Source organism: Bos grunniens, chromosome 15, assembly GCF_055505025.1.
Source record: "Bos grunniens cultivar Pamir isolate PY7600 chromosome 15, Bosgru_T2T1.0, whole genome shotgun sequence".
In the NCBI taxonomy this organism is placed as follows: domain Eukaryota; kingdom Metazoa; phylum Chordata; class Mammalia; order Artiodactyla; family Bovidae; genus Bos; species Bos grunniens.
Window position 1 is genome coordinate 17,872,539 of NC_141179.1, and position 17,622 is coordinate 17,890,160.

The 17,622-nt window shown below is 38.6% G+C and overlaps 1 protein-coding gene across 4 annotated transcripts in view; it reads right to left on the reverse strand.

Moving 5' to 3' along the window:
• Positions 1 to 226: 226 nt before the first annotated feature.
• The window catches only part of SLC35F2 (solute carrier family 35 member F2), a 58,328-nt gene continuing 40,932 nt past the window's right edge, over positions 227 to 17,622 (reverse strand). The window contains exons 2-9 of one of the 4 annotated variants that reach the window (XM_086339035.1): positions 14,620 to 14,795; positions 11,977 to 12,104; positions 10,139 to 10,658; positions 6,868 to 7,027; positions 5,877 to 6,033; positions 5,262 to 5,314; positions 4,045 to 4,199; positions 227 to 1,215 (exon numbers count right to left, since the gene is read on the reverse strand). In XM_086339035.1, the coding sequence (XP_086195161.1) occupies positions 1,030 to 1,215; positions 4,045 to 4,199; positions 5,262 to 5,314; positions 5,877 to 6,033; positions 6,868 to 7,027; positions 10,139 to 10,258 (831 nt within the window). In that variant the 5' untranslated portion in view covers positions 10,259 to 10,658; positions 11,977 to 12,104; positions 14,620 to 14,795 and the 3' untranslated portion in view covers positions 227 to 1,029. Of the gene's footprint in view, positions 1,216 to 4,044; positions 4,200 to 5,261; positions 5,315 to 5,876; positions 6,034 to 6,181; positions 7,028 to 7,623; positions 9,555 to 10,138; positions 10,659 to 11,976; positions 12,105 to 14,619; positions 14,796 to 17,622 lie in introns of those variants that run through there. The other 3 variants (XM_086339033.1, XM_086339036.1, XM_086339034.1) reach the window with 3 other exon arrangements.

Genomic DNA, 17,622 nt, shown 5'->3' on the forward strand with positions numbered 1-17,622 from the left:
CTTAAAAAATTCATTAAGGTAATTCAAAAGTTTTAAATGTTTATCCCAGCAAACAACTTGGGAGCTTGCTCTGATTTCCCCTCCATTCTGACATAGCCCCAAATAGATAAGGCTGTCCCACCTTAAGAAGACATGATTCTAAAAAGTTGTATATGAGGAAATCTTGAATATATGTCATTTAAAATCCACAAGGGGAATTAGGTAATCAAAGAAACCACACAGTAAATATATTTCCATGAAATCAAAATCTTTTAATAATACGAATTTACCCTCAGTTTCATTATTATATTTTTCACCCCCAAAAGTTCACATACAGAGTTTTTACAAAGTGGTATTCTGGCAGTTGATATCATAATGATGCTGCATATTAACACTCTGTATTGAAGAGGTATCATAAAAATCGCATGGCACATTATTTGCTAAGAAGTAGCAAAGTAACAATTGGGAGAAGGTTCCTAGGTTTACTGTACTCTACTTGACGGCTTCTATGGTACTCACAGTTGTATCTCAGGATTTCTCAAGTGCTGCCCCACCCATTTTTCCCTTTCCTAAAAGGCCACAAGGCTTGTGGACAATAGTTGGCTCAGCACAACAAAACTCAGATGCCTCCAAATGAGGAAAGCTACTCCCAACCACCCTGGGCTGCCCCTCCTCCTGACTACCTAGCCCATCCTGGACAGCCTGAGTTTGGCTCACACCCAAGTATCTGCCCAATCCTGCTTTCCCACCTGTGCTTCTAACAGCCCAGGATGCACCCCATACCTTGTCTCCTTGACACTAACAGGTATTGGGCCTGAAACATACAGAAACACAATCCTAGCCTCGGCTTCTGCTCTATTTTGGCATTTCCACTTTTGATACGTTATTTTAATATTCCTTTTAAAATCCAACTGGATCAAACCCAATGCTATGGAGTGTTCACTCTGATAAGTTTTCAAGTGTCCCAAAGCCGTAGGCTCTGCTTTATCCAGGTGACAGTTCCCAGCTTCCCAGGAAACCTCAGGGGGACGTGTATGCCTTCTTCTCCAGCTACAAGACTGCAGAGTGGGTCTCCTGCAGGTTCTCCTCAAGCTTCAGTCCCAGGTTGTCAATTCCAATGCTGGTGACTGGTGGTACACTGCTTTCAGCTGGCTCTGCCGTGCGCGTCGGGGTGGAGCAGTACAGGATGAACCCCACCATGATGACAGTGAAGGACAGGATGTAGAGTCCTGAAAACTAGGAGGAGAGGATAGGCTATGGATAGTGCTCTCTCACATACACATATCTTTGCTGCTGCCTTCTGTCCACTGAGTTTGGAGAGTTACCTTCTCATAATCTTTTTATCTGAAAGTTGTCCAGGGAGATACTAAGGACCAAAACTGTCCCAAGTATGTGTACTGGTGAATGTGTGATCTCTGCCAACATTACCCAGCCCATCAGTCAACTGGGTAAAAAATCTTAGATCTCTAGGAATCGACCTCTTGCCTTTCTCTGCAATAATACAGCTACATCCCACCTCACAACCAGTCCCACTTACTTAGTGGAGAGACTAAAAAGAAAGACCCAGATTTGGACCCTAGACACAACACATAACAATGGCATGAAACAATAAGAAAACAGAATGGGTTGGAGAAGGAAAAGAGAAATAAAATAAGGGAGAAGAAAAAATGAGAGACATTCCCAGGGTAGAAAGAGAAACGAAATAGGTTTTGAAATGAGTATTACATAGATTGCTGGTCACCTCCAGCTGTGGGCTTCTACAGGTCACCATTGGTTTCAACATGTTAATGTTTCATAGATGCTCAATTACTTCTTAACCTTAAACTTTTAGAACCCTGGAATAGCCAGGGCCCTCCCCAAAGCTGGAAGGCCTCCAATGGATTCAATGATGATGTAAAGCCAGTGATCATTTCAAGCAGAGCAGGAGCCAAACTAATTTCCTCCATGGGTTTCATTTTGGATCCAATCTCAGCACAGCACCCAGCACATAGCTAGTACTGAATAAATGTGGTGTTTTTTTTTTTGGCGGGGGAGTGGGGTTCAGGGTGGGGGAAGTGATTCAGAGAAGATTAAGGGATAGTTAAAGCTATTTAGAGTACCCTAAACTTTTGAAGTTGGTATCATAAAAGTCAATTGTGCTCTCCCATAGAATGTTCATTTTTAACTGTAAGGAAACCTAAGTAACTTATTCAAAACATGTTCTGCTTGATTTGGAGGTTTTAAATGTTTATAAGAAAAAAAGTCTTGTTCCTCTTAAGAAGTATTAATTGCCCTGTCATGTCCGACTCTTTGCAACCCCATGGACTGTAGACCACTAGGCTCCTCTGTCCACGGAATTCTCCAGGCAAGAATACTAGAGTGGGTAGCCATTCCTTTCTCCAGAGGATCTTCCTAATCCAGGGATCGAACTCAGGTCTCCTGCATTGCAGGCAGATTCTTTACCATCTGATCCTCTAGGTGATTAAATGGAGGCACTTTTATTAGAAGAGAGAGACTCTGAGAGAGTGAGATAATAAGTCTCCTAAATTAAAGGCTCTTACCTTTTTTTTAATTCTACCCTTTGTGTCTGGACCTATACAGGAAGTTTCTGTGGCTACTCTGTTCGGTGAGTATTTACTAAAGATCAGTCCAGGGGGATGGAGTCTGACACCAATGAAGGTAGAAATTTTTAACATCTTCTTCAACTGTTTCAAAATATCAGAGCCCAAGTTATCTTAGATGCTACACTTTTTTAAATTGGTGATATATTGAGTTATGATCCTTTACTTAAAATTTTCTTCTAAAATCCTAGGTATCTTCCTTATGTTCTGTATGATTTCCAACCTCTGTAATTTACTCTGAAGATCACAGTGGACCTCCTCTTTCCTTTACTTGACCAAAAAGAATAAAATCTGATCTGAGTTAAAAGTGAGCTGCTAGACATGCAGGGACAAAGAAACACGAAGCAAAAGAACTGCAAAGGAATTTGTTGTTTGCATGTTCCATTTTGCAAACAATAGTGTAAATCATATGGGCAAAAAAATGACACACAAAAAGGCTTTTTCTCATTAAAGTTAGTAGCAGTTAAAGAGCAAATATTTACATTTAGGGAGCTTATAATAGGTAGCGACAAGTGTATTTTCACTTTGAAGCTTTTATTTGTTTAAGCTTACTTCCTCCTTGGACATTATTTTACTTACGAGGGAAAGGTAAATGTTAAACTACTAACGCTATCTCAATATGTTTAGTTTAAAAAAAAAAAGCACAGGTGAGCCAGGCCACAAGTTATACTGCAGAACTTTCAAGCTTTCTCTGGTAGCCGTCACCTGGCCTTGAACTGCAGAATAAAATCACCCTGGTCCTCTAGAGGTAGCCATGTGAAATGCAATAACACCAGCACAGAACAGCTAACACACTTGAAAGGCTTGCTTTGTACCCCTTAATGATTGTTATCACAGGAAAGAACCTAAAGCCATCAAGATCACTGTTCTGATTCACTCTGACATCTGTCACTTTTTAATGATGCCACCAAAAAGCTATAAATACTTCTTCAGGCTTAGTTCATGAATACCACAACCAGCAGGTTTTTTTGCAAAGACAACAGCTATTTCCTATGACATAATCTTGAAAAGCAAAAATGGTTTACGCTTCTCAAGCAGAAATTTCTCGGAACACACTGAACTAGGCATTCTGAGTTCATGGTCAATTCCTGGGAATAGTGTCAATCAACACCATGTAATTTCCACCCAGATCTCAAACTTTGTAAGGATAAAGAAATACAGTTGCTATACCCAGCTAAAAGTAACATTACCAAGCAACAGCTGACATTCTATTTGTTCAAATGATTGTAATAGCAGTAAGAAATTCTTGCTAAGGAGATGAGAAGGTTTTATTTTGGGATCTAAAATTTTAAAGAAACCCACTGCTTCTTTTACACCAAACAAGTGTTCTTTTTTTTTTTTTTTTTAATTTTATTTTATTTTTAAACTTTACATAATCGTATTAGTTTTGCCAAATATCAAAATGAATCCTCCACAGGTATACATGTGTTCCCCATCCTTATTCGAACAAGATCTATTTGCTCACCTTATAGCCAAACAGAAAGAGTCCGAAGAAAAGACTGTAGAGGTCAGCTGTCAGGATGCCCAGGTTGACAGAAGTGGCACTGGTGACTTTGATCACCAGTGGCATGAAGCTATACAGGCAAAACATACAGAGGGCAAACGCCACAAATAGCAGGGCTGTGGGGGGGAAATGGAATATCCAATGTTAAAGGAAGAAATCAAAAGATAAAGGACAAAGCTTGCCTGACGTAAAATTCCCTGATCCTTTAACATACTGTCCACAAAGTCCCTCGTTAACAGTAAGCATTACAAATGAGACATACAAAGTTCTCATGTGATGTAGATGAAGAACTTAAAAAACCCAACTGAGTGTTAGATGATCAAGGCCATAGAATCTTGCTTACGGTGTAAGTTAACAGCTCTTTTCACTCCACGCTATCCACACCTGCCCGGAGAGGTGCCAATTATAAAAGGCATCATGGTTGGACACGATTTGTGTGGTTGAGTAAAGTATTCTTAGGGCATCAAAGGCGGTTGTTAGGGTCTTAACTTTTGTTCATCCCATAAGAGAGCTAGTCACGTGGGTGCTGAGTACTAAGTATCTCTGCTTCACAATCGCTTCTCCAACCTCACTCAACACACACACAGTACACACACAGGAAGTCTAAGTTATTTACTTGAATGAAATCATCCAAGCATGGTAAATGAATTTCAATTCAGTGACACTCATGCACTACTTTTTTCCATCCATAAGGTTCAAATCTTCCCTGACTGTCCCACTACTGCTTTCTTCTGTTGTTTATCTGTGCAGATGCTTAAGACTATCCGATGAGAGGAGTAATGCAAGGTGGTAGTGACTACACACCATCGGATTATTTAAGTTAATACTTCACTGACCATATCAGGCAGGCAATCTTCACAAGAAGTCTGAGGACACGAAATACAGATCTAGTTGAAAGCTAGTGTGACCAAAGGTCAGTCTTATTCCGAATTCCGAGTAAAGAAAGGTTATTCTTGAAGGTAAAGATTAAGGATTAACTTTTACGGGGGTTCATTTACAAGTTCTCAGAGAAAACCTGACATAAACCACTATAGTTTTCTGTGTACTAAATTACTCTGTGATTTTATATAAAAATGCCTAAATAGTATTATTAAAATATTTCTTGGTGTGTGTCAGGGAAAAGACTAAAAAAAAATTACTATATATATATATATATATATATATATATATATACATACCAATTTTCCAGTCCCAGTGAATGCTGGCAATATCCTTATATTCCACAATCAATCTGTGATGAAAACAAGAGGTCACAGAGACATCTTTATATAAATTTTCACTGTTTTATAAACAAGTAAGTTGCTTCAAGCTTTAAGTACTTCACTTTAAGTGCTTCAGCTTTTAAGGTGATGAATTATGTTGACTTTTGGTTTTCATAAAATATTAAAAAAAAAACTATCTTTAATTAAATGACAAAGAATAAAACTCAAAGGAGTCCATAAACACATGTTTGACACCCCTAGAAGCACTGTTTAGTGGTAGTCAGCTACAGGAGGGAAACATGATATTATGAATAGGAAGTTAATATTTTCCAGGAATAACTGAAAAAGAAAGTCTTCACTGGTAATATAAAGTCTAATGATATTAAAAGCAGGAATCTTAAGCATCAAACGTGTAAAAAAAAAATGAGGCATAATTACTGACATTTCAACAATCTTCTAATAGATATTTAGCAAGTTACTAATTTCAAATATGAATTTAGGCCGAATAAACAATGAATGTTAGTAGCTGGAAACTAATCATCTATGACATATTTGCTGATTTTGTTTTTAAGGATATGTTTAGAATCTTACAGCTGTATGCCACTGATAATTGTTCCAAATAAGCCCACCATTCCTAAAAACTCCTTTCTGCTCAGCTTCTTCACGATGTATTCTTCACACACATTAGAAACAGCATAGAGGGAAGCTCCAAGAAGGACCAAGATGTCACCAATCAGTACATTATTACCTATAGAGAGATAAGCCATAAAAAGGGATACATTGTCACTAGGGAAAACTCTCCAGCTTGCTTCCAGAAGTTTATCTGGCTCATAATCATCTAAATAAGATTTTACAGAAGAAGAAACCCTGATTTTTAAAAGGTTAAAGACTCTTACTCTTCTCATTTTCTGGCACAATTCTGCTTTCATTTTTCTTGTTTTGGATCTTCAGGAGACTAACAGATTGGAAGATGGTGGTGTATACCATAATGTAAGGCCCCAGAAAATGATTCTATGACATGGGAAATTAATGGAATTTATTAATAGGAATTCACTGATAACTACAGGGAAGCAAGGTGATTTTCTCAATTAAAGGAGACACTGAAGTCGCTTGCAGATTGGGGAAATTCATAGACCTTATTTGGATTTTATAATATGAACTATCTCAACCTTGACATAAAGAATATCAAAATGTTCTCATCTACAGAGTAACTGAAATAGAAGTCATTTAATGAACACAATGTCTCCTTTTTGATGGAAACAAAATCTACAGTAGGGTTTCCAGCAACTAATCTAAATGTATGGGCCAAAAGAAGATTATTGCAAATATATAAAGAAAGTTCTCTCTCAGGACACAGAACAAACTAGTGCGACAAAAAGTAAGGACTCTGAGCAGGTAGGAACATAGACTGCTTTGTTGAAGTGGTCATAGTAGCAGAAGCAAACAAATCTGAAAATAAAAATTTTAAGATAGGTAATCAGGACATGTTCTCTGCCGTTTACTTTATCTTTGCAAAATAAAAGTGAAGACATAAGCAAACTGTCTTCTGTGACTACACCAGAAACAAGTAACACAGTCTCACCTGTATTGTCTTCCCTCCCTGCTAATATGTCTGCACCAACCATAGTTCCTACACCCAACAGACAGACAGCCACAGCAATGAAGTGGATCACTCTGTATCTTGCATAAAGAACAAACCACGAAAGAGCCATCAACACAGGAATCCCAAAGCAATCCAAAAGCTGCATGAAAGGAGAAATAAATACCTTAAAATATCTCTCATTAGTGAAAAGATGACTAATAACAGAAATCGGTGTTTATTGAGCATTTATTATTGCCAGCCCTGTACTAAATGCTTTATCTGGATGAACTCATTTAATCCTCACAAGAACTCTATGAAACTGGAACTTCAACCTCCGTTTTATCCGTGAGGAAACCAAAGGCACAGAGAGGTTAAATGAGTTGCCCAAAACTACACAATTAAAAGTTTGGGAGTCAGTTGATGAACCCAGGAATTCTGCCCAACGGTCTATGCAATTTACTTCTGTATTCTCACTTGTGTTTGTCCTTAAGTCCAGTAGACATGTACCAATTCAGTCAATAAATATTGAAGTACGTGATATGTGGGAGACACTAATGGAGGAGGTGGAGTGTAGAGAACCAGAGAGGTACAGAGTGGAGGGTTTAGAAACTAGACAGAGAAAAACAGCATAACCAGTGTTTAACTGCAGTTGGGCTTAAGAACAACAGAAAGAGCAGGTTATTATGAGAAAGCAAACAGACACCGTTTCCCTGACAAAGTGTCCAACCCCACCATGTAAGACAGATACTTGCTCACAGCAAATACTCTCGCTCATCTTCATCATATACTCCTCCACCACCTGTTGATCCTGGGTCCAGAAAATACTTGCTACACCCCTGATATTGCCAGTCTGAAAGGCAGGGGGATTAAGAGTGCCAAAATTATAGTAAATCCAAACTCTTTGCAAGATAAAGGAAAAAGAGATTTCATTCATTCGATTCTCAAAGGCACACATTTGTAGACTGCATTCAAGGATAAAATATATTCCTTTTACTAATAATGTTCCTGATGTTGCTATTTGATTGCTCATCCTGTTCTTTTTTTAACCTTGTCCCTGATGTGCTCTGTATCTATTTAGTCTAGGACAAGGCAGGCCCCTAAATCTCAGCAGCTTGTTTGATCCTGTCCACAGTTGTTTACTGATTGCCTTTCATTGCAATGTCAGGTATAGGCACGGGCACTTTGCCTTCTGTTATTTATTCCATCTATAGAACTCTAATCTCTTAAGTGCTTTATTGAGCCTGCCTGAATAACAAACCATTAAACGATGCAAATGATAATAGCTTGTCCTGGAAGATACCAAAAGAATCTAGCCATAGTGAAGTAATAAAATCGAAACTATATTTCTTAGACAAAAAAAGTAGACAAAAATCACTCTAAAAACTATCACAGAAGACTCTCTATCCTCAAATTGTGTCTTAAAATCAAACTTAAACCTTCTCTATTTTTACCATTTTTGGTGGGCAATGACTGGCCATATAAAGGAGGCACCTACATCTTGGTAAGAGCTCCCAAGGCCTCAGGCTCCAGCCCTGCCATTGACCAGCTGTGTGATCTCCAGCTAGTCAGCTCTTGAGTCAAAATCTGAAATCAAGAAGTCAGACCAAATGATCTCATGGTACCTGGCCACTCTAAAGTTCCATGACTTCTAATCTGGTATCTATTACAGTCAGTCATTTATCTAAACTGAATCTTATCAAAATGTATTCCTGGTGACAGATGCCTTCTGCTTGATGCTTTTAGTTCTAAGAGCCATCTATTTAATTTAACCTTTAAAAATTATTGGCTAGATTTCTAATTTAAAAAAATAGATATGCAACAAGCAACAAAGGTTTACTGTGTGACATGGGGAACTATAGTCAATATCTTGTAATAACCTATAATGGAAAATAATTTCAAAAATAACATGCGTATAAATGAATCAAACACCAAAAAAAATTCTACTTTTTGAAATTAAGTAATGTTTATCTTTTTGCCAGGTTCTCTAAATGTCCTATGAACATCTAATAACAACATATGAGATACAAAATTTTAAATATATTTGTGTAGGATATGATTAATACAAATTAATTAAATATAAACCTATTATATTTAAATTATTAATGACATCATTCAAGATGCTCCTATTCTTATTTTTTCTGCACTTGATAAAATATTCTCAGAGAAATGTTAATATGTCTCACTATGATTATATTTTTTTCTTTTCCTTTATATTTCTTCTGATTTTTCCTTTATGTATCTTTGTTTCTTTGTTGATAAGATATCTAATGGTTTATGATATCTATCTTCTTTGTGAATTGCTCCTTTTATCATTAAAAATATTCATCTTTGCTTTAAAAAAATTATTATATAGACATAAGAAGTAAGAACCTAGAATGAGGGGGAAGGATGGATATAAACATGAATCAGACTTTGTTAGTGATACAATGGAGTATACTCTATAGAGAAGAAAATGAAATCAAATTAGGCCTTTGAGAAGGGGCTTTGAAAAGGATGCATTCTAGAAATAACACAGCACCATGAGAGAAGCTGGCTATGGGTAGGGAATGTGTAGATGTGGCAAGTGAAATGAGAAGTAACATGAGTGGAAAGCTAGGCCAGCAATGTGACACACATCATGAACCACTGCATTAGTATTTACAATTACAGAATCCTTGAAGGAAGAGAATCCTTAAGAAAGAGGTTCCAAGACCATCCAATTATACTTCCACCCTCTCAGGGGGAATTCCCTGGTGGTTCAGTGGTTAGGACTCTGTGCTTCCACTGCAGGGGCACTGGTTCCATACCTGGTTGGTAAACTAAGATCCTGCATGTTGTGTGTCTATAAAGAAACAAACAAGCAAACTTCCACCCTTTCAGATTAACCAGACTAGAGGTTTACTCAAGGAGATAATCTGATTGAAGAATTCCAATGGCAGGCACTCTTCACTGCTGGAAGGAGGTTTAGTTGTTAGATGCACTTGTTATAATATGGCTTCCTAGGACCATAAGTACTTAATTTTTGACAACCAAATGCTTAGGTTTTTCTAAGAGGCTAGGATGAAAGAAATTGTTTGAGATTAGTTTAAGGCATGAACTTTAGTCATAAAACCTCAGTGTAAGTATTTTGCTTAGCTCTGTTTAGACCTGTACCAATTCAAAACTTCTAATCATCATCTGTCACAGATCAAAATTTCTGGAAATTATAATCAAGCAATTAAATTGTGTGTGAGATCACAGGTAGATGTGACTAGAAAAATGCCATTTTCTGTATTTGTTGTTGTTTACTCACTAAGTTGTGTCTGACTCTGTAACTCCATGGAACGCAGCATGCCAGGCTTTCCTGTTCTTCGCTATTTCCCAGAGTTTGCTCAAACTCATGTTCATTGAGTCGGTGATGCCATGCAACCATCTCATCCTCTGTCACCCCCTTCTCCTCCTGCACTCAATCTTTCCCAGCATCAGGGTCTTTTCCAATGAGTCGGCTCTTTTATATAGAGTACATTTTCTATATACTTACACTCTTATTATTCATTGCTAAAAGTACACTTAATACTATTTGTGATGAATGAATCTTCTAGGTAACTCCTGGTTTTAATTTCTATGAAATTCTGAGTTTTTCATGTGCCTCTTATGATGTCTGTCTTACAAAAGATTTCCTATCTTTCCCACCAGGCTCCTCTGTCCATGGGATTTTCCAGGCGAGAATACTGGAGTGGGTTGTCATTTCCTTCTACAGGGGATCTTCCCGACCCAGGGATGAAACCCGCGTCTTCTGCTTGACAGGCAGATTCTTTTTACCACTGAGCCACCTGGGAAGCCCAGAGGACAATGCTTAGCACAGTATTAAAAAGCATTCTGGTAATAATAGCATTTAATGCATATTCACATCAGAAAAATACTGAGTTTCATTAATCATTCATCTTTCTCTTTAAATCTTCAATTTTTCATGTTCCTTAAATTTGGAGATAAGACCATCTCTGTTTTATAGGAAAAAGTGAAGCAACAGGAATTCTCTGGCGGTCCAGTGGTAGAGACTCTGTGCTTTCACTGCTGAGAGCACAGGTCCAGTCTCTCCTTGGTTGAGAACTAAGATTCTATAAGTTATACAGCACAGCCAAAAAAAAAGATGCATCCAAAGTCATAAATTCAGGGACCTCCCTGGTGGTCCATTGGCTAAGACTCTGCGATTCCAATGCAGGGAGCTCAGGTTTGATCCCTGATAAAGAAAATAGATACCACATGCTGCAACCAATTTTTTTTTTAAGTCATAAATTCAGTAAACTGTGAAGTCTAAACCTGACATGGGAATCTATTTTACTTTCATCTCCATTTACAACACATTTTATTGTTAGCGATAAGGAGTCAGTGTTACGATACATCCCACAGTTTGCTAACGTTAAGACAACTCTTTTCTTTTTTTAGGGTGTGTCACATAGCTTGCTGGATCTTGGTTCCCCGATCAGGGATCAAACTCAGCCACAGCAGTGAAAGCCCAGAATCCTAACCACTAAGGCCACCAGGGATCTCCCTAATGTTAAGACAACTTAATCAGTCGTCCTCAACTCCACCATGTTGAAAAGCACTGCAATGTAGGAACATTTTTCTTTCAATCTAATGAGAATAACCTAGAAAAGGAATAGATATAAGTTTTACTTTTGGCTACCACCTTTACCCAAAATGTCTAATGCCCTCTTAGACAACAGACAACAAAAAGACAACAACCTATTTGTTGTCTTAGATATCCACTCTACTTGTAAGACTCCAACTTTTCTGGGACACAATAGTATATTCACTTTATATGCCATTTTTAAGCAACACACAGAATAGAACTCTTGCCAATATCACAGCATTGATTGCCAACTAAGTATTTATGTTTACTTGGTAGCAACTGTTCTATTCATCTATAGCATTAGCAGTTTGGGAACAGATTAACTTCTACATGTTTTCACTAATTTCAGGAAGCCTTTCTCATTAGCAAACATGCTCCACTGGAAAACAGATAGCATCCACTGTTTTTAGTTTTTTTCTGAGTGAACAGGTTCTTAGGCAAATTAGCTGAGTACATATGAGTTCAGATTCCTCTCTTAAAGTTAAAAAATCCAAACTGGTCAGAGGACTCCTTCTTACCTGGACACTGGTTAGAGTTGTGTACTGGTATGCTCTGACAATCAGGTAATTAGCTTCTACATCTGCTAGTCCAAGCAGGATGTACTTCCACCATTTCTTTTTCAAGATGCATAAAAGATTATCACTACCTGGTTAAAAGAAATCTAGATTAGGACACGTTACTTGAAAATTATTCCATGCATGTTAATCTAGAGATAGTGAAAGCTAGTGTTTCTGCTGGGCTGTGCTTGGTCGCTCAGTTGTGTCTGACTCTGTGCGACCCTACAGACTGTAGCCCACCAGGCTTCTCTGCCCATGGGGATTCTCCAGACAAGAATACTGGAGTGGATTGCCATGCCCTCCTCCAGGGGATCTTCCCAACCCAGGGACCGAACCCAGGTCTCCTGCATTACAGGCACATACTTTACCACTATGTACATTGAACATGGTCCCTCCTAATGTCCATTACTCATAACTCAAACTCCTGCAACAGCTCAGCAGTCAGTCAGATTTTTTTCTAGTATGAGGCCCAAGCTAAGGTGTCATCATAGACCAAGTGCTCAATGAAAACACCAAAGATAAAGGAAGTAAGACTGGTTAAATTTGTTGAATTCCTTTTTCTTTCCTACTGCAACAGAAATATAACATCCAGATCATCCTAGGAAATGAAATGTGTGTCTTATAAATTTATCAAACAGACCAAAACTCTGTTTGTGGTCATTCTTTTGGAAAAGATCTGCTTTCAACAGGAAATTAAGCCAGTGGTAAGTTTGGAAAAACAACTTAGTGGCATCTAAATTCTATTTATTCAAGTTAACTGTGAATCCATTCTTTGGAGAATCTACCATCACAAGGAGATATAGAGTTGGCAGATATACAAGAAGACTTTATGGGTAAGATAACCTGCAAAGAAACAAAGGTAGAGAGAATCATAGTCAAATTCTGTTATTGTTGTCACTCAGTTGTGTCTGACTCTTCACAACCCCACGGACTGCAGTATGCCAGCCTTCCCTGTCCTTCACTATCTCCCAGAGTTTGCTCAAACTCATATCCATTGAGTCCATGATGCCATCCAACTATCTCATCCTCTGTTCCCTGCTTCTCCTCCTACCCGCAATCTTTCCCAGCATCAGAGTCTTTTCCAGTTAGTCAGCTCTTTGCATCATGTCACCAAAGTACTGGAGCTTCAGCTTCAGCATCAGTCCTTCCAATGAATTATTCAGGGTTGATTTCCTTTAGGATTGACTGGTTGGATCTCCTTGCAGTCCAAGGGACTCTCAAGAGTCTTCTCCAACACCACAGTTCAAAAGCATCAATTCTTCAGTGCTCAGCTTTCTATATGGTCCAACTCTCACATCCATACACGACTACTGGAAAAACCATAGCTTTGACTATACGAACCTTTGTCAGCAAAGTAATGTCTCTGCTTTTTAATATGCTGTCTAGGTTGGTCATAGTTTTTCTTCCAAGGAACAAGTGTCTTTTAATTTCATGGCTACAATCACCATCCTCAATAATTATCATTAAATCCCAACTAGCAGGAATATCCTGAAAACACAGTCTTCCTAACATGAGATAGCATGGAAGGCATCTATTAATAATAACCATCCCTTGCGGGATTTCAATGACTTATTTATGTATCATTTTTTTAGTGGTAAAGAATCTGCTAGCAATGGAGGAGACAGGGGTTCAATCTCTGGGTCAGGAAGAACCCCTGGAGAAGGAAATGGCAAACCACTCCAGTATTCTTGCCTGAGAAATCCCATGGACAGAGGAGCCCGGTGGGCTAAAGTCCATGGGGTCGCAAAGTCAGACAACACTTAGCAACTAAACACAATAATAACCATCCCTTAGAGGGACTTCACTGATACATTTACAAATCATACTGACTTCCTAAAGGCCAGTTCTTACAGAGAGGAGCAAATTCTGGGGCTATTAACCACGACACACCAGTTCTATTTCCAGCTTCTACAGCTCTTGCCAAATTTGGTGCTTTCCCCTTAGGATATTTTCCCCTTCTCATAATTGGCTTACACTTTCTTTCAAAAGTAAGTTCTTTATCCTGACATATAGGAATACCGTTGATGTATTAATGTTCATATTAAAACCACCACACTTGTAATTTTATCACATGCTTTAAATGTGATTAAAATGGTAGTATTCCACCCTCCCAGTCTGGGTTACCCATTGTCTTTACACTCTTGAAATCAATCTCGTGATAAGATGTTAATTCCTTGTTTTGTTTCTCTCACATTTACAGGCAGTGGTGCTCTACTTAGCATTCTCCACTTAGCTGGAAATATGTATTTTGGAAAGTGAGGTTCTTAACTTTTTAAGTGTTTTTAATACTGTCTTTTAAACTTATCAACCACAGTGGGGGGGAAAGGTGTAACTTATAATGGCATTTACATTTTTTTTTTTTTGACAAATCCTATGTTACAGGTTGATGCTACTCATTTTAATAAACAATTTCAGAGAGCTATACATAAATCTCTAGTACTAACTTCATAGAATTCGGGGGTGTCATACCTTTCTAGTGACTTTTATAAAAAAAGCAGTAGTTTCCTGTTCTTGGTTTTGGTTTGGGCTCATGTTTTATTTTTTGAATGTATAGAGCCAAACATTTTTATGAAGATAATTTGTTAAAAAGGTAATTTGACATACCTGATTGAAATGCCAGCATCACTGTATAAATTAGAAACAGCAAACAATAGTTGATAAAGCTCTGAAGCATGGGGGTATTCACTTTATATCTTTCTGCCAAATACTGGCTGGTGATGGCTGTCCCACATATACACAAGGATAACATCTGACCTAAGGCAATTGTTTTCAAAATATTCCTGGAAAATAAAGGAGAAAATAAGAGTTACTGGTAAATAATTTATGTATTTCACACGCACACACACACTTTTTTAGGGCTAAACAAAAAGGAAAATGCTAATAATTCCAGGTGACTATTTATTTCATTGTATCACTTACTTCATATGCACAAAAAGTGTTGGATTTTCAGCGACTATAATTTTATTCTCTTTTATATTTCTAACTTCTCCCACAAAAATACATATTCCCCCAGTTCACTGATGATCTATTTAGAGATCATCTTGGTTACTTAGTAGCAGTGGCCACAGGACTGGAAAAAATCAGTTTTCATTCCAATCCTTAAGAAAGGCAATGCCAAAGAATGCTCAAACTACCCCACAATTGCACTCATCCCATATGCTAGTAAAGTAATGCTCAAAATTCTCCAAGCCAGGCTTCAGCAATATGTGAATTGTGAACTTCCAGATGTTCAAGCTGGTTTTAGAAAAGGCAGAGGAACCAGAGATCAAATTGCCAACATCTGCTGGATCATTGAAAAAGCAAGAGAGTTCCAGAAAAACATCTATCTCTGCTTTATTGACTATGCCAAAGCCTTTGACTGTGTGGATCACAATAAACTGTGGAAAATTCTGAAAGAGATGGGAATACCAGACCACCTGACCTGCCTCTGGAGAAACCTGTGTGCAGGTCAGGAAGCAAAGTTAGAACTGTACATGGAGCAACAGACTGGTTCTAAATAGGAAAAGGAGTACATCAAGGCTATATATTGTCACCCTGCTTATTTAACTTACATGCAGAGTACATCATGAGAAACGCTGGGCTAGAAGAAGCACAAGCTGGAATCAAGATTGCTGGGAGAAAGATCAATAACCTCAGATATGCAGATGATGCCACTCTTATGGCAGAAAGTGAAGAAGAACTAAAGAGCCTCTTGATGAAAGTGAAAGAGGAGAGTGAAAAAGTTGGCTTAAAGCTCAACATTCAGAAAACTAAGGTCGTGGCATCCTGTCTCATCACTTCATGGCAAATAGATGGGGAAACAGTGGAAACAGTGACAGACTTTATTTTTCTGGGCTCCAAAATCACTGCAGATGGTGACTGCAGCCATGAAATTAAAAGATGCTTGCTCCTTGGAAGGAAAGTTAAGACCAACCTAGACAGCATATTAAAAAGCAGAGAAAATACTTTGTCAACAAAGGTCTGTCTAGTAAAGGCTATAGTTTTTCCAGTGGTTATGTATGGATGTGAGAATTGGACTATAAAGAAGGCTGAGGGCCGAAGAATTGATGCTTTTGAACTGTGGTGTTGGAGAAGACTCTTGAGAGTCCCTTGGACTGCAAGGAGATCCAACCAGTCCATCCTAAAGGAGATCAGTCCTGAATATTCATTGGAAGGACTGATGCTGAATCTGAAGTTCCAATACTTTGGCCACATGATGCAAAGAGCCGACTCACTGGAAAAGACCCTGATGCTAGGAAAGATTGAGGGCAGGAGGAGAAGGGGATGACAGAGGATGAGATGGTTGGATGGCATCACCAACTCAACGGACATGAGTTTGGGTAAACTCTGGGAGCTGGTGATGGACAGGGAGACCTGGCATGCTGCAGTTCATGGCATTGCAAAGGGTCAGACACGATTGAGCAACTGAACTGAACTGATTACTTAGCTATGTCAAGTATTATTTGAATGGTATCTGTGTTATTTTTTAAAACTCAACTTTAACTCTAGTTTTAAAGTTTTTCTGTTCATTAAATGTTTAACAGTTTCTTATCCTTTCATTCTCCCAGAGACTTGGTTTCTTCAACTAGAAGCAGAGACTTTCAGTGTTACCTACATGTTAGAATCACAGAGCTTTTAAAAATATTAATACCCCAGATTGCACCTCAGACCAATTATATTGTCACCTCGAGGGGTGGGTCCAGGGATCAGTGATGTTCAGAGCTCCCCAAGTAATCCCAAAAGCAGCCAAGACTGTGAATCACCACTTCAGAGATGCGTACTTTGTATCCAGAGTAGAATAAGATCTAGAGCCTACCCTTCTGCATTTTAAAAGAGAAGTACCTTAGCAACCAAATAAAAATTGCAGAAAGCAAACCACACAAACCACTTTTTTTCATTACAGAAAGCAATCTTATAACAGTGGTACAAGTGAAAAAGGGCTGAGAGAGCACAGAGGTTAATTCTGAATGAGGGAGTTAGAAGGCAGAGGGAAAACTGAGAAAAGTTTTATGGAACGGATGATTTTTCAGTTAGACTTGGATGTGTATAAGAGGTTTCTAGAGGAAGAAGTAGGGAGAAGGGAATCCAAGAAGTAACTGTAGGCCCAAGTGTAGAAGCACAAACATGCAATGGTAGGTTCTGGAAGCAAGTGGTCTATGCCTAGGGCACAAGTGCAAAGAGCTGTGGGCAAGAAGCCTGGAAAAGTAACTGGAGGCCAGGCTGTAAATGGTAACTCTGGTGACCAAAAGGCGGACCAAAGGTTAGAAAATCAGTATAAAGATCCATGGCTGAGCTAAAGCTACAGCAATATGGATGTTAAGTAGAGAATGATATGAAAGACTCACAGAGCCTACTGATCCATTGTATCTCAGGTGAGTGAAGTGAAAGTTGCTCAGTTGTGTCCAACTCATTGTGACCCCATGTACTGTGCAGTCCATGGGATTCTCCAGGCCGGAATACTGGAGTGGGTAGCCTTTCCCTTCTCCAGGGGATCTTCCCAACCCAGGGATTGAACCCAGGTCTCCTGCATTGCAGGCAGATTCTTTACTAGCTGAGCCAGAAGGGAAGCCCAAGCATACTGGAGTGGGTAGACTATCCCTTCTCCAGCAGATCTTCCTGACCCAGGAA